General features: G+C 40.8%; 1 protein-coding gene across 3 annotated transcripts in view; it reads left to right on the top strand.

Moving 5' to 3' along the window:
* The window catches only part of fndc3a (fibronectin type III domain containing 3A), a 235,403-nt gene that overhangs the window by 76,101 nt on the left and 132,616 nt on the right, over positions 1 to 26,686 (top strand). For all 3 annotated transcript variants that reach the window (XR_010018366.1, XM_063051121.1, XM_063051120.1), the window contains exon 3: positions 12,643 to 12,718. Coding sequence is in view for 2 of the 3 variants with exons in the window: in XM_063051121.1 (XP_062907191.1) it covers positions 12,643 to 12,718 (76 nt within the window). In the remaining variant the exon portion in view is untranslated. The remainder of the gene's footprint in view (positions 1 to 12,642; positions 12,719 to 26,686) is intronic.

Here is a 26,686-nt window from a genome sequence, read left to right as displayed (position 1 = left end):
GAAGTTTTGCTGAATTGTTTGTGTGATGTTCAGATCCATTGTACAGATCTCAATTTAACTAATTATGCGACTTCTAAAACCAATTGGCTGCACCAGTGATGATTTGGTGAATCATATTAAAGGGTTTAAACACTTATGCAGTCAATTATTTTGTGTTTTATATTTGTAATTAATTTAGATCACTTTGTAGAGATCTGTTTTCACTTTAACACAGAAGTGTCATTTTTTTTTGTGTTGTTCAGTGTTGAAAAAAGCAAAATTAAGTCCACATACCAAATCTCCTCAAACTCCTAATGAAATACAGTCACTGTTGTGTCTTCTTTGTAACTGCATTGTTGTGTTGGGCCCAGGATAGATCTTCAGAGATGTTGACACCCAGGAACTTGAAATTACTCACTCTTTCCATTTCTGATCCCTCTACGAGGACTGATGTGTGTTCCCTCATCTTAACCTTTCTGAAGTCCACCATCTTTGGTCTTACTGATGTTGAGTGCAAGGTTATTGCTGTGACAGCACTCAACTAGCTGATATATCTTGCTGTTGTATGCTTTCTTGTCCCATCTGAAATTCTGCCAAGAATAGTTAAACAACAGGAATTCTGCAGATGCTGGAAATTCAAGCAACACACATCAAAGTTGCTGGTGAAAGCAGCAGGCCAGGCAGCATCTCTAGGAAGAGGTACAGTCGACGTTTCAGGCGGAGACCTGAAACGTCGACTGTACCTCTTCCTAGAGATCGTCCTGGGCTGCTGCATTCACCAGCAACTTTGATGTGTGTTGCAAGAATAGCTATGTTGTCAGCAAATTTATAGATGACGTTTGAGCTGTGCCGAGCCACAGTGTCATAGGTGTAGAGAGAGTAGAGCAGTGGGCTGAGTACACATCCATGAGGTGCATCAGTGCTGCTTTTCAGCGAGGTGGAGATGTTATTTCCGATCTGCACAGACTCTGGTCTTCCAGTGAAGTTAAGTTGTGTATTTAATATATGAGTAATGTTGTAAATATATTGTTAGATTAAGCATTCTTTTTTGTTTAAATAATTCATCATGGTTATATGTACAAAATATGTGAATTGCATATATCATGATGCTACCACATGATATGTGCACACCTCGCTTAAAGAAAAAAAACAGAATTAGACTCTCATTCCAGGTTCCGTCATCTTCTTGCAATTATTTTAATGTTTTGAAGTGAGAAAACAATGTTGCTGATGAGTTGTTTTAAAATGAATCCGAGACAGCTACTGACCTGTTGAGGCTCAGTGAGATGTTCAAGTTAAAAGAAAAGCATGATGAGGAAAGGTCCAATAAAAAACAAGCACAGCACGTGCACAGGCAGTTGAGTTAAATAAAAAGGCAGAAAATGGAAGAATTCAGGGTTCACAGTGAGTACTGGATGATGATAATTTTAAAAATTAGTCAGAAATGACTGGCTACATGAGAAAGACAGATGCGTTTGATTGTTCCACATCTCACTGTCTTATGTACACTGAGCTGATTGAATAGTATTTGAAGCAAATAAAATAGCCACAGATAAACGAGTATCACTTTTGCTGAGTGTCTTGGGTTTAAAGACATACAGTTTGCTTCAAAGTTTAACTGCACCAACCAAACCAGCCAAAATGAACTTTGCTAATAGTGTAAAAGTAATGCAGGAACATTTAGAACTGAAAACATTGTTGATTGCAGAATGCTTTAGGTTTCATAAGCGGAATCAAACGAAAGAGGAATCCACTTTTATATTTGTATGCTGTTGCACTTACTTTTTATTCGCAGTTATTTTGTAAATAATATTCTTTTGCACTTCTGGTCAGATGCTAATTGCATTTCGTTAGCTTTGTATCTGTACTGGCACAATGACAATAAAGTTGAATCTAATCTAATCTAATTTCAGTATGTGTGACTGCAGCTACAGTACATGATGGTGGATGAAGTGCCATTCAAACAGGCTGCTTTGTTCAGGATACTGTAAAGCCTCTTGAATGTTGTTAATTGGATACAAGTAGAGCATATTCCATGATATTCTATACCTATGCTTTGTAGATGGTGATAAGGCTTTGGAATGTCAGGAGATGGGTCGCCAACAACAGCATTTCTGGCAACTGATCTGCTATCAAAGCCACGTTGTTTATGTGGTTGTAGTTGAGTTCCTACTAAGTGGTAACTCCTAGGATGTTGATGATAGGGCACAGTAAAGCCAGTGAATATCAGGCTTAAGTGGTTATACATTCTGGTTTGGAAATGACTGTTGTCTGAGCCATTTGCAACATCCACGTTAATTGATATATGGGGTCTTTCCATGAATTTTATCTTGGGCTTGTTCCGCATTCAACCTCATTGCTGCCTTACCTTGATAATTTACTTGTTCCTTTCATGGTTTGTATCAAGCTTGGATCATAATCCCTCAACTTTGGTTCTATCCACAATATTTAACTGCATCTTGTTATCCTAATATAACTGCCTGAACTTAGTTTGTCACTATCAACCTACAAATGATATTCTCTTATAATTTTTCCTTCCAGGACTCTTGAATGAGCTAATGCCCTCCAGTTCCATGTTAACTTCTGAAGCTCTTTTCAAATTACTTGAATCTGTCTTCTTTCCAGAGCCACATTTACACAGTTTTCATTAAAAAAAAAGCCATATTTTCCTCACTTGCCCCTCCAAAATTTGCTTTTTCTACTTTTGTTATTATTCTTCTGTAGTCTACTCTACTTGTTTACATGTGGATAAAGAATCTCTTCAGTAAAGATCTGGGCTTGGAGGATTTAAATCATTAAGAGTCTTGCATGCATGTCTGTTGAATGTACATGATAAAGGAATGATCTGTTGAGCTGTTTAAAACATTAAAGAATGGAATACAATGCAAAATTGTGGAGTTAAAAGCAGAAGAATTAAAAAGATTACTTTTATTAGTGTGCAAAGACACCAGTGTTGTTTACTTTAGGTTTTGAGTCTCGCTCATCATAATAATGTGATTTTCTGTTCTTGGATCAAATGTGAATGTGGTACTTTCCTACATTGAGCACCATTTACCATAATGTTGCCCACTTACTTGTCTGTCCAGCTTCTATACACACAGTTTACTGTTGTCTTCTATTGTAATGCTTTCAGTTTTGGAAATGCGTTTGTACTCCTCTGTTATGTTGTGGGGGGGGGGTGAATGTGCAGATTGCTCGTTGGGGGTGAATGTGCAGATTGCTTGTTACATCCCAGTGATCAGTGAGTTTTCCTTTTATTCTGACCTTCTGTCACCATCACCCATCCAGTTTTTGATTTGTGTCACAAGATAATCTCCATTTCAATTTTTGTGTGCAGAATTGTATCATTCCTTAAATTTAGACAACATCTCTATACTTTTTTTGTTATCACATTAGAAACTCCCTTATAAAAGTTCATCTGTAGTAGTCAAATGTCATATAATGTATCCATTGCAATGGTATACTGACTTTTATGGCCAATGAATAGATCATATTTATTAAAATTCTTATTGTTATGTACCCCATAACGGGTTAAAAGAACCAGCAGAAATGGAACACACCTGGAGTCTGGTTTTGCTGTTAACTAACTCCATTTTATTAGTAATTACGTAATAAAGTAACATAAAACCAGATAAATCAAGCAGGTTAGCAGAGCTTATGCATATATAGGTGGGGAAATATAAAACCCAAACTTCTTCAAGCTTAGGTGGTAATTGATACAGTCTTACGATGGTATGTAAAAAAAAAGTTCTGTTCAGATGCACAGGTTGGTTAATGCGAGATGTTTGTAATCCAAAGGCGAATGTTGTGAGAAGGCAATTACGTCAATATTCCACAGATTCCACGGCAGCAATACAAGATAACAATAGTAGTAGGTTTTCTCTCTGAAGTTGTTCCACTCCACACACAAAATATCACTGACAATGATCTTCAACAAATATCCTTTCAACACAAATAGTACCACACCCGAATTCTGCTACGGGACATCTCAAAGTGGTGGCCACAGGATACTCCAACAGAATCCACGTATGGATTATCACCAACAGTAGTTTATCACAAAGGGGACCCTCTTCAAGGGAAATACCACCCAGGCAAGGTCGACACACCGGTAGATTCCTCAAGGTTACCTCAAACACACAACGTGATAGCCACTTATCCAGTTCCACGACATACCAAATAACTCCAACAGTGATTTAACACAGGGGTGCCTTTCTTCAGTGAACTACCACACCCAGACAAAGGGTAATTGCACACGTGGTAATCACAAAGGTTTTCCCTCACCAGAGAACCCACTCCTGTGGATTAACTAAGTGACAATCACACTTTTGTAGTCGAATGGAAACAAACTCACCCTCATGGGCTACTTAGAGAGAGATAGGTTTCTTCTGTTTCAAACCTATCTCTCCTCTTTTCTCTTCCTGCAAACTTGTTCTAGTTGCAGAAAACTTATGAGAGTCATTTATCAATACTCAGGATTGATCTCAACTCACCCCTTTTGGGCTACTGAAAGTTTAAACCAGCGACTGACTCACTGGTGTCTTCCATTGACCGAATCCATCTTGACTGTAACTGTGTGTGTCTGAATGTCCTTGTATATTCAGAACAAGCTGCAGAGAAACCATAACATTGATTGTCCATCAAATAACTCCACATCTCTCTCTCTCCCCCCTCTCTCCCCCCCTCTCTCCCCCTCTCTCCCTCTCTCCCCCTCTCTCCCCCTCTCTCCCCCTCTCTCCCCCTCTCTCCCCCTCTCTCCCCCTCTCTCCCCCTCTCTCCCTCTCTCCCCCTCTCTCCCCCTCTCTCCCCCTCTCTCCCCCTCTCTCTCCCCCTCTCTCCCCCTCTCTCCCCCTCTCTCCCCCCTCTCTCCCCCTCTCTCCCCCCTCTCCCCCCTCTCTCCCCCTCTCTCCCCCTCTCTCCCCCTCTCTCCCCCTCTCTCCCCCCTCTCCCCCCTCTCCCCCTCTCTCCCCTCTCTCCCCCCCTCTCTCCCCCTCTCTCCCCCTCTCTCCCCCTCTCTCCCCTCTCTCTCCCCCTCTCTCTCCCCCTCTCTCTCCCCCTCTCTCTCCCCCTCTCTCTCCCCCTCTCTCCCCCTCTCTCTCCCCCTCTCTCCCCCTCTCTCTCTCCCTCTCTCTCTCCCTCTCTCTCTCCCCCTCTCTCTCTCCCCCTCTCTCTCTCCCCCTCTCTCTCTCCCCCTCTCTCTCTCCCCCTCTCTCTCTCCCCCTCTCTCTCTCCCCCTCTCTCTCTCCCCTCTCTCTCTCCCCTCTCTCTCTCCTCTCTCTCTCCCCCTCTCTCTCTCCCCTCCTCTCTCCCCCTCCTCTCTCCCCCCCTCTCTCTCCCCCTCTCTCCCCCCCTCTCTCCCCCTCTCCCTCTCTCTCTCCCCCTCTCTCTCTCCCCCTCTCTCTCTCTCCCCTCTCTCTCTCTCCCCCTCTCTCTCCCCCTCTCTCTCTCTCCCCCTCTCTCTCCCCCTCTCTCTCCCTCCCCTCTCTCTCCCCCCTCCCTCTCTCCCCCTCTCTCTCTCCCCCTTCCCTCTCTCCCCCCTCTCTCTCCCCTCCCTCCATCCATCCCTCCCTCCCTCTCTCTCACCCTCCCTCCCTCCCTCTCTCCCTCCCCTCAAACAGTGTCCAAATGTCAGTCTCATTCTCCCGACGTTTTAAAGTGAAAATATGAATATATATGAATAAAATATCCACAGAAAATATGAATCTTAGGGGTACATAACATTATATAATAAGAGTAATATTTTAAAACTCCCAGTCGCAGATTTAACATGCTGAAAAAATACTATATTTTCCAAAATAAGCTTTATTCCTAATAAGGAAAACACACAGAAGAATAAACACAGCAGGCTCCCCAACACCAGAAATCAGCTTACTAGGCCTCCAGTATCAGGATTCTGGAGCTGCATTTAAAAGACCAGTTTCCCTCACCAAATTCCCTTGTTCATCACATTACCATTCTTTGCAGTCCACTGAAACTGTATTCTGCGCTGCATAAACTTCCCTTAATTTCTCCTGTGTTTTCTCTGTACTTATGTTAATTACTTTAATCTCATTATCATCATTAAATTATGGCTGTCCACTTTTTTGTTGCACGTATTGTGTCTTCAACAGTGAAGACAGCCATGAAATACTTGTTTAAAGCCTTTTTCTTACTCCCCATTATAATTTCTCCTGCAACTCCCTCTAAGGGATTAATGATTAATTTGGTGCTTTTTTTGCAAAATGTATTCCCAGAAATGATATTATATTACTTGATACCTTTCTGTATGAATGTTTTGGCCATCCTTGACTTGTTCCTAAAATACTTTAAATCCTCTGGTTTATTATAGTTCTTGGTGTAACTTAAAGTCATTTCTAATCAATTTCCATCCATATTCTTCTGTAGGCTGGATAGATCATGTTGTTTTTCAACTGACTCTGTATTGAGAATTGTGTATTTTCTTTTGTTTACTATTTTTTATCTACTGGCTAACTTATTATAATATTTCTTAATTTATTTGAACCAGCTGGCTTCTCAAATAACTCATTCAGCTTTTTAAATTATAAACTTCTGTTTTCTGCCTTGTATGTGTCATTCTCAAAAAGTAGAATAGCCTATTATACTTTGATCACTTTCCTGCTAGAAGATCTCATACTCTGAAATTACTGATCAGATCTTATTATACTAGAGCTCTTCATGTTTTTTTTATAAGGACTGTATTCATCCAGTTTCTGTCTGTATTGTGACTCTTTTAAAGATAAGACTTTCAATTCCTGGTGTTTTTGAGGTGTTTTCCCTTCCATATTTCACAGGGCTTCATAACTGCATCTCCTCTATTTCCCACACCTCAATGCTCCCACACCCTTCTCCCAATCAGAATAAATATGGGTTCTGCATGCTGTAACTTTCCACCCCACTGATATCTACATTTAGTAATTTCTTCCAGCTTCAATAGTGTTTCTTAATCCACTGAAACTGATTCAGAATTATCTGTATTTGTATTATTCGTTCATTTACCTGTTATAAAACCAGCATACATTCAGATGAAGTGCCTTTTATAGCAATGCTTAGTTGCAATACATAATTCCCCTGCCATTTCAAAGGCTTCAAAGGTACAATGTCAGAGAAATGTATACAATATACATCCTAAAATTCTTTTTCTTCACAACCATCCACGAAAGCAGAGGGGTGCCCCAAGGAATGAATGACAGTTAAATGTTAGAACCCCAAATCCCCCTCCCAGCTCCCCCCCTCCCACATGTAAGCAGCAGCAAAGCAATGATCCCCACCAGCAAAAAAAGCATCGGCGTCCCCCACCAAGCACTCAAGTGTGCAGCAAAGCATCAATAAAAACACAGACTTGCAGTACCCCAAAGACTACTCGTTCACTTGGTAATTCGACATACCACAGGTTCACTCTACTCCCTATAAGGGAAAAAGAGGTGTCTCCGTTTCACAGTGAGAGGGGAGACATAACAAGCAACTCATTAATTTACAGTGTTAAAAGTCTGTTGCATCACTTTTTCCGAGCTCTGTGCCCAAAGAACTCGGGTCTCTGGGTACATAGCTAGCAGCTAGCTTGCTGCTTTCGATCTTCCGTCTCCCACAGCACACCAATTTCCGGCAGAGGCACTGACCTTGAGCCTGCCCACCTCCAGAGCCGCGAAATCCTGAAGCTCCAAAGGCGCACTCATCTTCTAGGCTGTGTCCTTGGTATATCGAATAATGGCCAGTCGTGAGACCTCGAGAACAGGTTCCATTCCTGCAAAGAACCGAAGTCAGCATGTAACTCTCAGGTCAGGTTCTTCAAAAGAACCCTGAAAGGGAAAAATAGAGATATTAATGATAGAAATAGAGCTATTTTCAAAGATGCAAGCAAAGGAATCACCGTTGTCTCCTAAGCTTCAATAGTTTTATTTGTTTTTAATTTGTTAGATTACTGTTAATTATAGTTGTAGCAAATTTAGTTTTGGTAGTAGATACAGTTTATTCTGCCTGGAGATTAGTGGCAGTGGTGTTCCGCAGCTGTTTTGGGACCCCTACTCTTTGTGATTTTCATAAATGACTCGTATGAGGAAGTGGAGGGGTGGGTTAGTAAGTTTGCAAATGACATGAAGACTGGTGGAGTGGTGGATAGTGTAGAAGGGACATCGACAGGATGCAGAGCTGGGCTGAGAGGTGGCAGATGGAGACCAATGCAGAAAAGTGTGAAATAATACCCTTAGGAATTTGAATATAGAATAAGTGTTAATGGTGTGGAGGAAAAGCAGGAACTTGGGGTCCACATCCAGAGATCCCTCAAAGTTGCCGCACATGTTGACAGAGTATATAAGAAGGCATTTAGTGTGTTGGCCTTCATTACTTGGGGATTAACTTCAGGAGGTGTGAGGTAATGTTGCAGCTCTATAAAACTCTGGATAGACCACACTTGGAGTATTGTGTTCAGTTTTGGTCACATCATTATAGGGAGGATGAGGAATCTTTAGAGAGGGTGTAGAGGAGATTTATCTGAATGCTGCCTGGATTAGGGAGCATGTCTTAAAGGTTGAGCAAGTTCTTTAGGGCCAAGGAGGAGAAAAGGAAACTCGATAGAGGCGCGTATGATGAAAACAGGCATAGACAAAGTGACGGTTAGTGCCTTTCTCCCAGGATGGAAATGGCTGGCTATACAAGGTGGCATAATTTTAAGATGGTTGGAGGAAAGTATAGGGGCAATGTCAATGTACACGAAGAGTGGCATGTGCTTCGAATGCTTTGTCGGGGCGGTGGCAGAGGCAGAAACATTAGGGACATTTATGAGACTCTTAGATAGGCACATGGATGAAAGAAAAATGGAGGGCTGTGTGGGAAGGAAGTGTTAAATTGATCTTGGAGTACATTAAAAGGTCAGTGGTTGAAGGGCCTGTATTTGTCTATGTTCAAAATATAAGCTCTTTGTTAATTTAAATCATTCCCTTGAATTATAATATCAGTCATCTTCCTATGGTCTTGTAACTTCATTGGCTGGAAAAAGGGGAGAAAATGGAAGAACACTATTTGACTTCAACTTTCTAAACTAACAAATATGCATCAGTTGTGTATTCTCACCTTTTGACATCTAATTCTAACCCTCTATGCCTTCTTTCTCACTTGGCTTTACGATCTCCATTTAAATGCATTTTAACCACTCCAAAGGTGGCAAATTTGATTTTCTCACCAATTTATGGGCAAAGTTATTTTTTAATGAATTTGTTATTGATATATTGGTGACAACCCTATAACAAATGCTTAAAGCTATGCTCTTCTTCATAAATGGAAGCATATTATCTGAAACTGCTCTTTCAAAATCCCTTCATGATTTTAAAGATATGTAAGAGGTCAATGCATTTTCTAAGAGACACAATTTCTCTGACCTTTCTTGCTATAAACATCTTACATGTAGATATAGAATACAAGTGCAAAGAAATTAAACTTTTATGAAATACGGGTAAATCTTTGGCTGGAGTGTGTTCGTTTCTGGGCACAGCTGTTTGGAAAAGCTGCATAATAGATGTAATCACGTGGTAGCAGTGAGGAGGGTCAATTTTGTGGAGAAGTTTGTTTTGCTGAGAGCAAAGGAGAAATCTTGAATGATGAGCAGTGGTTTTGATAAATTAAAAAGCCATTGATCCAGTAATGTAGGATGTTGATCAGAAGGTATAGATTAGTTATTGAAACATGAAGATCTTTTATATAGATCAGGTTATGATTTGGAATATATTATTGAAAACATGAACAGATGCAGATCATATCATTCAAAAGATATTGGATAAATGTTGGAAAGGAATACACTCACAGCAGAATGGATCAAGAGCTGCTATGTAGGACTCATAGGATTAAAAGACTAGTCTAGACACAGGGGCCTGTACAGCACCATTGTCTATGCTTGTTGTTATGCAAATAAAATGTTATGCTTTATCTTGTAAATTATTATCTGTATGCCAAGTAATCAAGAGTACAATCTTCAAGGTTCTTTGAGATTCTACTGTGTAATATACACAATGCTTGAATGCCTAGCAAGTAGTGATGTCACCAATGGATTCCTTGATGAGGTTTACTACTTAGTTAAGCCACAATCTGAATCCCAAAGATGATACTGAACAAATTTAATCTAGATAGTCATTAATTCCAGATGTCTGAAACACATCTAGAGTTTTAATGTATTTGTTGTAAGGTCATTTTACCTCATTTAACAATACAGGTGTCCCCCACTTCTCGAGCGTTCGCTTTACGAAACCTCACTGTTACAAAAGATCTACAATAGTACCCTGTTTTCGCTTTCAGAAGGTGTTTTCACTGTTACGAAGAAAGGCAGCGCGCGATAAAAGGCAGCATGCACCCCGAGCAGCTGCTCTGCCCTGGATTCGGAACTGCTTTGCTTAAACACATTGCATTGAGCAGCTGTTAGCAAGATGAGTTCTAAGGTGTCGGAAAAGCCTGAAAGAGTAAGGGTGTTACACTTAATGTAAAACTAGACATAATTAAGCGTTTCGATCGTGGTGAACGAAGCAAGGACAAAGTGAGTTTGGCTTGTGGAAGCTGACGAAGATGATGTTGAAGAGGTTTTGGCATCCCATGACCAAGAACTGATAGATGAAGAGCTGATGCAATTGGAAGAGGAAAGGATAACAATCGAAACCGAATGCAGTAGCGAATGAATGTGAAGCAACTGCGTGAGATTTTCGCTGCAGTGATAAAGTACAACTTTAATTTTGAAAGGGTACGTAGGTTTAGGGGATATTTGCAGGATGGTTTGAGTCCTTACAAAGAACTGTATGATAGAAAAATGCGCGAGGCTCAGCAGTCAAGCAAGCCTTCCACATCAGCCACAGCAGACGACGAACCTCGATCTTCGACATCGAGGTGGGCAGTCATAGGAGAAGATGAGCTGCCTGCCCTGATTGACGAAGAGATGACACCCCCGTGTCCCACCACCCCAACCCCTGAGCCCCGGACAGATACTGTACCGATTAGCGGAGAATGCAACGGTAGCCGGGAGGCACACGGCACATCTTTAAGAAAAAGACGGAAATAAACATGCTAATTAATTAGGTGCCGCCAACACGTAATTGTTCACCCAGATCAGTGCCGATTTCTGATTGCATCGCCTCTGATCTGGGCCGACAATTACGTGTCGGCGGCACCTAATTAATTAGCATGTTTATTTCGGCTTTTTTCTTAAAGATGTGCTGTGTGCCTCCCGGCTACTGCTGCGTTCTTTGCGGCAATGTATCGGGTCGGCGGCCTGGAGGGTGGGGGCCACTGCACCACCCAACCTGCGACAACTCAGTCTAACACACCATCAGTGTGCTCAGCGCTGTTTTCCCAATTCCGGTAGGTGATACTACACTGTACATGCATTATTTCTACATTATATAGGCTGTGTATTTTTACATGTTATTTGGTAGATTTGGCAGTCTCATAGCTTAAAGGTTACTGGAGAGTGCGTTTATGCCAACAGCGCTTGCGTGAGGTTTTCGCTACGGAGATCTGTGCAGGCAATCGTTGTAGAGAAGTATTTCTACTTTATGTAGGCTGTGTATTTACCATATTATTCCTGCTTTTACTATATGTTACTGTTATGTTAGGTTTTAGGTGTTATTTGTCATGATTTGGTAGGTTATTTTTGGGTCTACGAACGCTCACAAAATTTTCCCATATAAATAAACGGTAATTGCTTCTTCGCGTTACGACATTTCGGCTTACGAACCGTTTCATAGGAACACTCTACCTTTGGATGGCAGGGGAAACCTGTATAAGGAAAACTTTCTGTTGCTCATAGGCTATCCTTTAGTTTCTCAAAACGCATACAGCAGGAAATGAAACGATTTCCTTCTGTAATATTTCAGTTGATGTTATTCTTATCTGCTGTTGTTTTCCAAAACAATTGGAAAAATGTGCAGTGTCAAAGAGAGAATTACACAATCTGACTTAATTTGAAAGATTTTATTTGTACTACAGATTTTGAAATAATGCATGGGTTACAATTATGGTGTCAGATGATTCCTCCATTAGTTGAATAGTTTCGATTAATGCAAAGAATTTGAGGCCTTGTGATTCTATCCTTTCTTAAATAAATCTCACCCTCTACCCTTCCTTTCCACCATCCACTTAAATAAATTTTTCATCTTTTTACAATTGTCTTTGAAATCATGTAAATCTCAAGACATGATATCTTAAATCAACTCAGCCAGAACAAGGGGTGAAAAGTCTTTGTATAGTTTTGCTTGGCTTGAGTGCCCCTCTACCCCAAATTCACAATTTCTAGACCTTTAGTTTGAAGGTGCTCTTAAATATCTTGAAGTTCCTTCATGAATATGCTTCCTTTCACATCTTCCATTTTTATTTTGAGTTCTCTTTACTGGTCTGTACCTTTCATTCTTCCACTCTCCTGGTACTGTAATTGGTTATCTTTCAGTCATTTTCCTCCATATTGTGGATATTCTTCACTAAATCTCAGCTCAACTTTGGATGTCTCTTTAATATGTACTGTACCCTTCAATCATGACTAATACTATCTTCCTACTTCTCTAAATTGTGGGACGCCTGCATTTTGGAACTAGTAAATGTATTCCTAGAAATAAATGAAAGTCGTTGTTGAAAGTTAAAGGTAAAACATTTTGTTTGCCATAAAATTCTATGTAAGTAAGTTAATATTTATAATTACAGGTTATTTTGGTTCAAGTCAACCCAGGTGAGACATTTACTATAAGAAGAGAGGATGGGCAACTTCAGTGCATTACAGGTAACATATTTTAGCATCTGTATTGAAGCATATGATAAACATTTGAGTTGTTTTGTGAAAATCTCCAGAAAATGTGGTAGTTTATGGTTGATGATTATTTTTGGTAATATTTGCATTGAATTCTGTCAGATGAATTTACTTTATTGCAATTTACCATTGGAATAAGTTATTAATTTACCTTTTGAAAATTCTAGTAATTCTCTGATTTTCTATAATTTTTGTAAGTTATCTTCTATAATGGTGTTTACATCATTCCCCCTAAAAGTTCATAGTAATATACGTTACAGCGCTCACTAGCAATATAGTATAGCCAACTGTTTTCTAAGTTTGTGTTAGAGTCATGGAGTCCTACAGAAAAGAAATGGGATCTTCTGCCCATCACATCTGCAGTGAATATTGTGCTCATCTACAGCAAGCCCATTTTTCCCTTTTGCATTTCCATCAACTTTCACCTACTCCTCTCAGCCTCACCCAACCCAAATCCAAAACCAATTATCCTGCCATCCACCTACCACTCAGAATGTCTCACGGATGTGGGAGAAAACTGGAGGATCCGGAGAAAACACGTAAACTTCACAAAGACCACCAATGGTCAGGATCAGGTTTTTGCATCTATGAGGCAGCAGCACCAATTATTGTACCTCCCACCATGATAAGAAAGCTCTATGAAGTGTCAACCAGTGGGTCAAGCATAGAATATGTTGAGACCACAAGAATTTTTACAATTCCAGCTGTCAACATAAGAATTGATCCAAAGATCACCTGCACAGAGCAGTGTATCCAGCAATGGAGCTCTGTAAGATGATGTTGTTATCTGATGTTCTATCCCTGTTAAGCAGAATTTCAAAAGTGTAATTAAGTACTCCCTTGATATTCAAATGATGAAGTGAGGAAATTTAAAGATCAGAATGACGTCTGTATTGTAAAATATTAACTAAAAATATAGTTTTAGTTGATACTATCATTGCATTTGAAGGGGTTTTATTCTGTAATCTATATTTTAAGTACTTTTAAAGCTCATGAAATAAATGACAAATTAACTCACTAATTAAAACTTAACTGTGGAAAACTCAAAGTAAAAAATCAGCTTTCAGAGTCTTTGGCTAATTTGAATAGTGAAATAAATAGAAACTTGCCACTGAAATTAAGTTGTATGAACCTTGTAAGAACATTTGGCAACATTCATGAGGATCACAACCATTTTAGCAGATGGATTTTAGTAGACTATATTTAGAGTGAGTGGAATACTGGTTAGTCAACTTGATAATTACACAAGAGCATAAAGATGTTTCTGATGATCTGAGAAGTTGGAAAGGAAGGGAGAGGGGTTGGGAAGGGACAGAATGGGGTAAAAAAAAAGACATACAAATAGGATTTAACAAGGTCTTGCACATTCTAAGCAAGGAAATAATGGAAACTTTACAAATTAAATACTTGATCAAAAAAGTATAATGCTGTCTAGGCAATTCACTTCATTACTGTTACTGTAATAGGTTGTATAGGTGTTTCATGTTGATAGAAGCAAGACAATTATTTCCATTTAAATGAAAATCCATTTCTCTGTGTATTAGTGGAGAATTTTGCATTAATCCCAATTTACAGAGGAGAAGTCTATCTTAATGTGATGTCCGATTGTCCCCTAAGTGAATTGATTTTTGAATGAAGTTCTAGTTACAGCGAGGTAGCAAGAGTAAAGAGTAGAAACCAAAGGGGTAATCTATATGTAGACCTAGGGGATGTGGGCAAGGTTCTAGAACATATAACATGGAACAGTACAGGCCCTTCAGCCCATGATGTTGTTCCAATCTTTAACCTGCTCAAGATCAACCAACCCTTTTGTTCAACTTAACCTTCCATTATTTTTCATCAGTGTGCCTGTCTAAGTCTCTTAAATGCCTTTACCACCACCCCAGCAATGCGTTGCATGCATTTATCACTCTCCGTGTAATGAAGCAATCTACCTTTGACATTCACCCTATACTTTCCTCCAGTCTCCTTAAAAGTATGTCCTCTCATATATTGCAATTGCCACCCTGGGGAAAAGGGTGCTGGCTGTTCTCTCTACGAGGGGTGATTGATAACTTCGTGGCCTAAGGTAGAAGGAGTCAATTTTAGAAAACCTAGCACATTTATTTTTCAACATAGTCCCTTCTTACATTTCCACACTTGCGGTCGTGGAGCATACGGATCTTGGACCTCCAGAAAGTGTCCGCAGGAGGAGTGATTGATAAATTTGTGGCCTAAGGTAGAAGGAGTTGAGTTATACAGCTCTCATTACATGCACATGCAGGTCAACTCTTTGACTGATTATGCTGACAGTTTGGAGTTAATAACTCATCTCCTTCTACCTTAGGCCGCAAACTTAACGATCACCCCTGATGAGTTATTAACTTAACACTTTCTGCATAATCACTCAAAGAGTTGAACTGCATGTGCATGTAGCGAGAGCTGTATAACTCATCTCCTTCTACCTTAGGCCACGAATTTATCAATTACCTTTGCTGTGGACTCTTTCTGGAGGTCCAAGATCCGTATGCTCCACAACTGCTGGACTAAGTGTGGAAATGTAGGAACGGACTATGTTGAAAAATAAATGTGCTAGGTTTTCTAAAATTTACTCCTTCTACCTTAGGCCACGAACTTATTAATCACCCCTCATATTTGTGCCTCTTATAATCTTACATACTTGACTTCAATCAAGTCCCCTTTCATCTTCCTTTGCACCAAAGAGAAAAGTCAAAGCTTGTTCAGCTTTTCCTCATAGAACCCATCCACACAGCATCATGGTAATTCTCCTCTGTGCTGTCTAAATCTTCCACATCTTTCCTATATTGAAGCGACCAGAACAGAGCACAATCCCAAGTGTGATCTAATCAGAGTTTTATAGAGCTGCAACATTACCTTGCAGCTCTTGAACTTAATCCCTTGCACAATGAAGGCCATTATCCCTTGCAGTGTTGACGCCTGGCCAAGTGGTTAAGGCGTTCGTCTAGTGATCTGAAGGCACTTAGCCACAGATTGCTCTGCGACGACACTGGTGCCAAACTGTACGGGTCGTTGTTGCGATGTTGCCCTTCCCTTGGACAACATCGGTGGCATGGAGAGGGGAGACTTGCAGCATGGGCAACTACCGGTTTTCCATACAACCTTTCCCAGGTCTGCGCCCTGAGAACCGTCCAAGGCGCAAATCCATGGTCTCACAAGACTAACGGATGCCTATTAATGAAGGCCAACACACCATGTACCATCTTAACCACGCCATTAACTTGTGTTGCAACTTTGAAGAATATATGGACTAGGACCCCCAAGATCCCTTTGTTCATCCACACTGCTAAGAAGCTTGCCATTAACTTTGTACTCTGCCATCAAGTTTCACCTTCCAAAGTGTACCACTTTACAGTTCTGTGGATTGAACTCCGTCTGCCTCTTCTCAGCTCTGCTCTGCATCCTGTCAATGTCCCATTGTAACCTTCAGCAATCTTCTACGTCATCCACAACACCATCAATCTTCATGTCATTTGTAAATTTACTAACCCCCCCCCCAACACTTTCTCATCAAAGACATTTATAAAAATCACAAATGGCAGGGGTCCAAGAATAGATCCCCACAGAATAAATACCACTAATAGCTGACCTTCAGGCAGAATATGCTCTATCTGTTACCACTCTCTACCTACTGTGGGCAAGCCGATTCAAAATCCATGCAGCCAAGTTTGCCTGGATCTTATACCTCTTGACTTTCTAAATGAACATGGGGAACCTTGCTCAACACCTCGTAAGTTTCTTTGTTTCGTTATTATTGAACAGATAGATCAATGAGAATGGAACCCAGGGCAATGGTGTGCTTCTCTTGCATGATGTGGGATGTCAGGGTGACCTCCAGTATCTGATGACTATACCTGCAAGAACTATAGAAGGGCTATGTAGGGAAGGAATGTGTTGAGCAGGAATGGCTGTTGGATATTTGGGGTTTAGATGTTTCAAAAGGGACAGGGAGGGGGGTAAAAGAGGTAGGGGAGTGAAATGTAGTTTCACAGCTGTAGAAAGGGAGGACATCCTGAGAGAGGTGTGTACTGAGTCAGTGTCGGTGGAAGTCAGAAACAAGAAGGGAGCAATCATTCTATTAGGACTATTTTATAAGCCCCCAATAACAAACAGTTCTAAATGAAGACTTCTCTCATCTGTGTTCACGAATGGAAGGCATGAAAGATACTGCGTTTACAGAGGGGTACATTGATATTCTCGAGCATGTCAGTCTTAAGAACGCGGAAATGTCAGATATCTTTGAAAGCAAAGGGGTGGGTAAATCTTGAGGGCCAAATGAGATGTATTCCAAGACTCTATGGGAAGCAAAGTAGGAAATTACTGGGATCGAGACAGATTTTTACATCTTTGTTAGTCATAAGTGAGGTAGTAGAATATTGGAGGATAGTTAATGTTCCTTTTTTTTAAGAAAGTCAGCAGGGATATAAGCCAGAGAGCTTTACACCTCATTTTATTGATTGGAACATCTGACTCCAAATAGCTTTTGTAGAAGGCATTACCCCAGAGGTTCACTTTTTCCAACAAATACATGTAATATTAGATAATTTTTTTCAATAACTAAATGAACAAGTATAATGTTTCTTCTGTAATTTATTTAATTAGGTTTTCTTTATCTAGTTTTATGACTTATATGAAGATCTGATCACATTTTAGGTCATATTTATGCAGAAGTAGAGAAAATTCTACCGGGTTCACAAACTTTCTAGCACCACTGTACGTCCAGACTCAGTTCTGGACTTTGATCTTTGGCTTTGTCCTCTGGAGTTTGTTGACCTCTGGATACTGGCCCCAGGACTCACCGATCACGAGTTTTACCTTTGGGCCTCAACCTTGAACTTGCCAGTCATAGGGTTGACCCTAAGGGATTGCTGTCATTTGACCATGCAGCGCTTTGGACTTCAACTTCTGGACCAATCCTGGTGGCTTGTAGTTCACTGACCCTCATGAATCCTGCCCTTACAGAATCTGACTCAGGGTTCACTGACCTGGGGATCACCTGTTGACCTGACCTCCAATATCACTGACCTTCAACTGCGTAGCAATCCAATCTGGACTCTGAACAGAAGCTCCTGCTCCTGATCCTTCATTCTCCCTCATTCCTGTCCTAAACCCTACCTGACTTAGCTCCCTGCATGGTTCCTAAAACCATCCCTATAAAAAACAAGCAAGTCTGAGCCATGGCATGGACGGGCATTGCAGCTCGGTGTTATTTTGACCCGAACACCACCGCTCCTTGAAGATGTCCTGGGTACTTTGTAGGCTAGTACCCAAGATGGAGCCAACTAAATTTACAACCCTCTGCAGCTTCTTTCGGTCCTGAGCAGTAGCCCCCCACCCCCCCCCACCCCCATAGCAGACAGTGATGCAGCCTGTCAGAATGCTCTCCACAGTACATCTATAGAAGTTTTTGAGTGTATTTGTTGACATACCATATCTCTTCAAACTCCTAATGACGTATAGTCGCTGTCTTGCCTTCTTTATAACTGCATCAATATGTTGGGACCAGGTTAGGTCCTCAGAGATCTTGACACCCAGGACCTTGAAACTGCTCACTCTTGATCCTTGGTTTTACCCTTCTTGAAGTCCACAATCAGCTCTTTCATCTTACTGATGTTGAGTGCAAGGTTGTTGCTGTGGCACCACTCCACTAGTTGGCATATATCGCTCCTATATGCAATCTCATCTCCATCTGAGATTCTATCAAAAATAGCTGTATCATCAGCAAATTAATAGATGGTATTTGAGCTATGTCTAGCCACACAGTCTTGGGTATAGAGAGATAGAGAGAGAGTGGAGTAGTGGGCTAAGCACACACCCCCCCCGAGGTGCACCAGTGTTGATCATCAGCGAGGAGGAGATGTTATCACCAATCTGCACAGATTGTGGTCTTCCGGTTAGGAAGTCGAGGATCCAATTGCAGAGGGAGGTACAGAGGCCCAGGTTTTAAAACTTCTCAATCAGGATTGTGGGAATGATGGTAAATGGTATTATAGTTGATGAACAGCATCCTGACATAGGTGTTTGTATTGTCCAGGTGGTCTAAGGCCATGTGAAGAGCTATGGAGAATGCATCTGCCGTTGACCTATTGTGGTGATAGGCAAATTGCAATGGGTCCAGGTCCTTGCTGAGGCAGGAGTCCAGTCTAGTCATGATCAACCTCTCAAAGCATTTCATCACTGTAGGTGTGAGTGCTACCAGGCAATAGTTATTAAGGCAGCTCACATTATTCTTCTTGGGCACTGGTCTAATTGTTGCCCTTTTGAAGCAAGTGGGAACTTACGCCCATAGCAGTGAGAGGTTGAAAATGTCCTTGAATACTCCCACCAGTTGGTCGGCACAGGTTTTCAGAGCCTTACCAGGTACTCCATTGAGATCTTCCTAAGTCCCTCTGTTCCGTTACATTCCCTAGTGCCCTAGCATTCATAGTTACGTCCTACACTGGTTTGACTTTCCAAAATAGATCATCTCGCACTTATCTCTATTGAAATCCATTTGCTGCTCCTTGACCCACTTGTCTTAACTGATCAAATTCTCCTTCCTCAGTGTCAACAGCAACACCCAATTTTGTGCAATCAGCAAACGTACTGATCAAGCCTAGTGCATTCGCATCCAAATAATTTATATACAGTGCTGTGGAAAAGTCTTAGGGTGCCTAAGACTTTTTGCACAGTACTGTATATTGGTTAAGATAGGAAGGTTGCTGGGGAACAAATAAGGGTACTTAACTGTGTATTAGCTCAGTCGTAAGTGTTACTTAGTAACCGGAAAGACATAATATGGTGTACTGTGCGAAAGTCTTAGGCACCCTGTATATGTGCCTGAGAGTTTTGCACAGTACACTCAGACTCTGCTTAATGCTGAGGATATATTCCTCATAGGTGGAGCACTATGTAAATCAGTGCTATGCGGGGTCATTATAACATTACATAAATGGACATGTGTGCATGATTTGAAAACAATCAAACCTGAGATATATGATATTATTTCATGCATACACAATAATTCAAGGAGCAACAGACACACAAATAGGCCTAACCTGTACATCAGTGGTGCAGCAACACATCACAGCAGTAGCAGATGGAAACGGGGTGTTGGAGGGACTGGGCTGTGGGTCTTCCTCTAACTTTGGCTTCTTCTTCGAGTAGGCGTCAAGATTTGACTGCCTTTTCTTAAGTTTCCTTTCATGAAGCAGTTCTTGGTAGCAGGAAATCATGTGGCGAACACCTACCCCTCTTTTTCTTATTGCTTCACTCCCAGTCAGGGTCATTATCGATGAACATTGCAAATTTCAAAGAGGGACCAAAATCAATCTGACGCTCACTAGCTTCGAAACACTGTATCACTTGCAGTTTCACATCCATGCTACTGCTTTTCCTGGATGTCTTAGATGTACTACTCTCACTGGAAGTTGCAGGCTGTTTTCCAGACATTATGGGTGGGGAAAAAAAGTTAAATAAATTGGCAAGGGAGCAAAAACGTTTACACACACACACACACACACGGGGGAAGGCAGAGCGTAAACTAATACGTGATTGGCTGTGTGTGGCTCAGAGCATATGCATAGTGCTCTCATTGGCTGATTGAATGTTTACTGTAATGGCAGCCGCTGTTGAGGAGTTTTAAGTGTTGTTTAGAATGATTTTTTTGTCACGAAACAGTGCAATGTGGGGTAGTGTTATGCAGGGTCTGAGTGTACTATAAATATCAAACCACGAGGGTCCCAACACCAGCCCCTGTGGCACATCACTAGTCACTGGCCTCCGTTTGGTAAAACAACCTTCAGCCACCATCTGCTTCCTACCTTGGCAATTTTGAATTCACCCAAGTAGCTGTCCTTGAATTCTGTAGGACTTAACTTTCCAGACCAGCCTATCATTGCTCCAAATTTTATTGATATGATTGGGGGATAAATATTAACCAGTACACAGGGGACAAACGTTCAAATTGTACCATGTGATCTTATAAATCCAACAGGGCAAAACAAGATCTTGGAATTATAGTTGTGGGGGGGGGGAGTTTGGGAATTCACATTTCTATTGGTGGTTTACTGTTTTGAATTGTTAACCTCGATTCTGGGCCGAGTTCTCTATCATTTAGACCCCATGTGGAAGATCAAATGCTACCAACTGAGCTACTGCTGATATTCTTAAATGCATATTCCCTCAGGGAACGTAAGGTGGAAAGATAACGTTTATTTTAACATTGAAGCAACTTATTAAAACTACTGAAGGAAATTGTTCTGAATCTTTAAGGGACTGGTGTGAAGGGAACAATTTAACTGGGATGTTGTGTTTAACTCAAGTATATTACTGTTTAAGAAGGATATTAAAACATTGTAGAGAATACAGGATGGTATCTTGCATCCAAAGTGTACATTTAAGGCAGACAAAAAATTGTGGCAAAGTAATAATTGACATTTTATTAGTGGAATTAATCTGCAGATGCCAGAAATATTTACCATGTGAATAGCTTAAATACATAAAACATGTCATATTATCACAAATATTTTAATACCTGCTAATTATTACTTCATAGCTGCATTGAGACAAGCTGCTGTTCTCACTCAACTATCAGGCATCATCTTTCAGTGACAACTGAGCAGAGATGGGGGATTTATTGATCTATTTAGAGATCTAGCATGAAACAGACTTTACAGCCCAATGAGCTGTGCTGCCCAGGAAACCACATATTTAGTCCTAGCCTAATCACAGGACAATTTATAAAGAGTGTAATTGAACAGACACCTGGATGTGACTTTGTCATATCCTGGATACTTATCTAAAATTACATACGTGTTTTATTCCATAATAAGTCTCAAAACCTCCAGTACTGCGCATGGCAGGTGGCTGAAGGCAGTCTCCCAACTGAGATGATCATAATCATTTTTGACTTGTGTCTCTCCAGTATAATTAAATTTGCAAATTTTTATGCATAACTAAATATCTGTGTTTGAGTATACTGAGGTTTTTGACAGTGAAGAATGTAGGCTTGTGGAACCTGGTCACTGAGGAGCTTATTAAAAATCAGGTTTCACTGGGGAGTGTGATTGGTTGCCATTTGTTCCTAGAATATCTACTTGTGAGTCATGGTATGCTGTAAATACACAGCACAAATGAGTCACCAAAGGCACTGTCATAGATCTGGATTGTGCTGCATTGGAGATTTAGGGCTTTGAATTAGGAAGGATGGATATTTCCCATGGAAACAATCTTTATTTAAATTGGTTAAATGAGTGCAAATACTTGATTAATAACAATTAAGAGGTTTTTCTGAATGTAAGTTATTTAAGGAAAACTTTAGACTGGTTGCAATTCAAGACTAATGTCAATGTCCAGAGAGAAATGAATAGAGAAACACCGATTTGCTTATCAAATTATCTCAGCATTTCTTCTTTTCATCGGATTTTTGAAATATAAATATTCATTAATAGTTAACTGCACCTTAAATATTTCTTAATCTAGCTATCACATCCCACCCCCGTGATTCTTTTGAGATTCTTTACTGAGTAACATTTTACTGCTTAAAATTCTTAACCTCGTATACTGTAAATATCTTTATTAATATTGATTAGCTTCTGAAAAATAAGAACAGCTCAAATATCTTGTATTATCTATATATTATGAAAACATTTTAAGGTGTGACAGAAATACTGATTAATACTGATAAATATTTGTTGCTAATCTAAATGTATGTTCATAATTTAGAGTTAATTGAGATTGTATCAAAGTTCAAAGTGAATTTATTATCAAAGTACATACATGTCATCAAACACAATCCAGAGATTCATTTTCTTGTGGGTATTCACAGTAAATGCAAAGAAATGCAGCAGAATCAATGAAAGACACAAGAAAATGGACAACCAATCAATGTGCAAAAGATAACAAACTGCAAATACAAAAAGAGAAAAAAAATTGAGAACATGAGATGAGAGTCCTGGAAAGCAAGTCCATAGATTGCGTTCAGTGAGTGAAGCTGAATGAAGTTATCCCCTCTGTTTCAAAAGCCTGATATCTGAGGAGTTCTTGAAGCTAATGGTCCTGAGGCTCCTGTACCTCCTCTCTGATGCAGCAGCAAGAAGAGAGCATAGCCTGGATGGTTGGGGTCCTTGATGATAGATGCTGCCTTCCTGTGACAATGCACCATGTAAATATGCTCAATGATGGAGAGGGTTTTACCCATGATGGAATGGGCTGTATCCACTACTTTTTGTAGGCTTTTCCATTCAAGGGCATTGGTGTTTCCATACCAGACCATGATGCAACTACTCAGTATATTCTTCACCACACATATATAGAAATTTGTTAAAGTTTCAGATGGCATGCTGAATCTACACCAACTTCGAAGAAAGTAGAGGAGCACCAAGGGTAGATCCTCTGTGATGATAACACCGAGGAACCTAAAGTTGGCTGATCCTCTCCACCTCTGATCCCTGAGGACTGGCTCATGGACCTCCTGTTTCCTCCTCCTGTAGTCAATAATCAGCTCCTTGGTCTTGCTGACATTGAGTTGAGAGGTGGTTGTTGTGGCACCACTCAAGACAGATTTTCAGTCTACTCCCTATATTCTGATTCATCACCATATTTGATTTGGTCAATGTTAGCAAACTTAAATATAGCATTGGAACTGTTTTTAAGCTTCACAGTCATAAGTTTAAAGCGGGTAGAGCAGGAAGCTAAGCACACAGCCCTGTGCCCTGTGGTACACCTGTGCTGATGGTGATTGTGGAGGAGATGTTATTGGCAATCCAGACTGACTGGGGTCTGCAAGTGAGGAAATCGAGGATCCAGTTGCACAAGGAGGTATTTGGGCTTATTGATTAGTTTTGAGGTGATGATATAATTGAATGGCATGTTGTAGTCATTGAAGAGCATCCTGATGTACAGTATGCATTTTCACTGTCCAGATATTCCAGGGTTGAGTGAAGAGCCAATGAACTGGCATCTGCTATGGACCTATTGTGACAGTAGGCAAATTGGAGCAGACCCAAGTCACTTCTCAGGCAGGAGTTGATTGGTTTCATCACCAGCCTCTCAAAGCACTTCATCAAAGTGTATGTAAAGTGCTACTGGACAATAATCATTGAGGCAGTTTATCATGTTTTTCTGAGGCACTAGTATAAGTACAGCCTGCTTGAAGCACTTTCTGCTAAAGTGAGAGTTAAAGATTTCAGTGAACACTGCAGCCAGTTGATTAGCACAGATCTTTAGTATTCGGCCAGGTACCCTGTCTGGGTCAGGTGCTTTCCATGGGTTCACCCTCCTGAAGAATGCTCTCATGTCAGCCTCAGAGACTGAAATCACAGGGTCACAGGGTTTGTGGAAGTTTGTGAAGTTTGTTCTACATTTTTTATTTTATTTTACTGAGAGATATGGCACTGAGTGGGCCCTTCTGGCCCTTCGAGCTGCACTGCCCAGAAACACTGATTTAATTATGGGATAATTTACAATGACCGATTAACCTACCTACACATCTTTGGACTGTGGGAGGAAACCAGAGGACCCAGAGAAAACCCGCGCATTTCTTAGGAAGGACGTACAAAGTCTCTGCAGAGAACACCAGGATTTAACACCAACTCTGATACTTCGAGCTATAATAGCATTCCACTAACCATTATGCTATCATTTTTTGATGGTCAAAATCAGCATAAAAGGCGCTGAGTTAATCTGGGAGTGAAACCTTGTCACCTATGTCAATTGGTTTCACTTGTAGAAGGTCATAGCATTTAAGTCCTACCACAGCTGTTGAGCATCCTTTAATGATTCAAGTTTGGTCCAGAATTGCCATACCACATATGAGAAGACATTTTGGAGGTCATGCCTGGACCTCTTGTGTTTTAATTGGTCAGCAGAACTGATCTGGTCCTCAGCAAATTGTGGATCTCATAGTTCATCCAGGGCTTCTGGTTATGGAATGATTTTTTTTGGGAACACATTCATCTATGACTCTGTAAAGTCCGTGCAACCCTGGTGTATTTGTTCGGATCCTCTGATGAGTCCTTGAACACGGCCCAGGGCCCCAACTCAAAGCAATCCTATAGTGGCTCCTCTGCCTTCTGCAACCACCTCTGTTGTTTTTACATCTGACTGGATGCGGGTAGGAGGAGGACAGCTTGATGGTCAGATTTCCCAAAATGAAGTCCAGGGATTGAACAGTAGGCATTCCTAATCACAGTATAACAGTGGTCTAATGTGTTGGAAACCCTTGTGCTCCAGGTGACATGTTGATTATAATTGGGCAGAGATTTCTTCAATCAAATGTGATTGAAGACCCCAGCAATGATTGAAGAATGTTGGGGTAGACTGTTTATTGTTTGCTGATTGCAGCACTCAATACTTTTACAGCACAGGGTGTTCCAAAGTTCAGAGTTCAATTCTGGTGGTGTTCTGTAAGGAGTCGCTGTACGTTCTCCCCATGGAATGCGTGGCTTTTCCCCTGGTTCCCCACTTTCCTCTTACAGTCCAAGGATGTACCGGGTAGATTATTTGGTCACTGTAAATTGTCCCATGATTAAGTTAGGGTTAGTCGGGTTTGTTGGAGGTTGATTGGGTGACATAACTTGAAGGGCTGGAAGGGCCTACTCCGCGCTGTATTGCTAAAATAAACTGTGGTTAGGGTCACAGAGGAGAACTCCCTTGGTAAGTAGGATGGTTGGCACATAATCATTAGATGTACCCGGTCAGGGGAACGAGAGTGCAACAAGACTGCTATGTCTGAGCACCACCATGAAACACGGATCCCCAGCTTTTGCCTTCTTCAAATCAGCAGTCCAGTCCATCCAGTGTATCAAAAAGCCCTCAAGTCTTACCGACGTGAGCCATGTCACCATGAAACACAGAATGCAGTAATTCCTCATTTCCCTCTTCTTGTTCTCCAACTATATTTGCTAACAAGATACTGAGTAAAGGAAGTTTCATACCCTAACAATCTCTACATTTCATTCAAGAAGTTTTGTATACCCAAGAAATTTTGCTTTGTTGCTCTGGAATGGTTAGCAAGCATTTGTATGTAAACTCTAAAATGGCACTCAATCCTACTATGCCATTCAATGAAATCATTTTTTTCTGCCTTAATTTGTAACCTGTTGTAGTCTAACATTAATACTTTATACTTTATTGTCGCCAAACAATTGGTACTAGAACATACAATCATCACAGCGATATTTGATTCTGCGCTTCACACTCCCTGGATTACAAATGTTAAATATTAAAGATATTAAAAATAGTTAAAATTAGTAAATATTAAAAATTTAAATTATAAATCATAATAGAAAATAGAAAAATGGAAAGTAAGGTAGTGCAAAAAAACCGAGAGGCAGGTCCGGATATTTGAAAGGTACGGCTCAGATCTGGGTCAGGATCCATTCAGCAGTCTTATCACAGTTGGAAAGAAGCTGTTCCCAAATCTGGCCGTACAAGTCTTCAAGCTCCTGAACCTTTTCCTGGAGGGAAGAGGGACGAAAAGTGTGTTGGCTGGGTGGGTCGTGTCTTTGATTATCCTGGCAGCACTGTTCCGACAGCATGCGGTGTAAAGTGAGTCCACGGACAGAAGATTGGTTTGTGTGATGTGCTGCACCGTGTTCACGATCTTCTGCAGCTTCTTTCGGTCTTGGACAGGACAACTTCCATACCAGGTTGTGATGCACCCTAGAAGAATGCTTTCTACGGTGCATCTATAAAAATTAGTGAGGGTTTTGGGGGACAGACCAAATTTCTTTAGTTTTCTCAGGAAGTAAAGGTGCTGGTGGACCTTCTTGGCAGTGAACTCTGCTTGGTTGCACCAAGTCAGGTCATTTGTGATATTGACCTTGATGAACTTAAAGCTTTTGACCTGTTCACTTGCGCACCACAGATGTAAATTGGGTCGTGTGGTCCGCTACTCCTTCTGAAGTCAACAACCAATTCCTTCGTCTTGCTGACGTTGAG

This window comes from Mobula hypostoma, chromosome 6 (assembly GCF_963921235.1).
Source record: "Mobula hypostoma chromosome 6, sMobHyp1.1, whole genome shotgun sequence".
Lineage (NCBI taxonomy): Eukaryota > Metazoa > Chordata > Chondrichthyes > Myliobatiformes > Myliobatidae > Mobula > Mobula hypostoma.
Note: the sequence above shows the minus strand (reverse complement) of the source record. Positions and strands in the feature narration are given on the sequence as shown.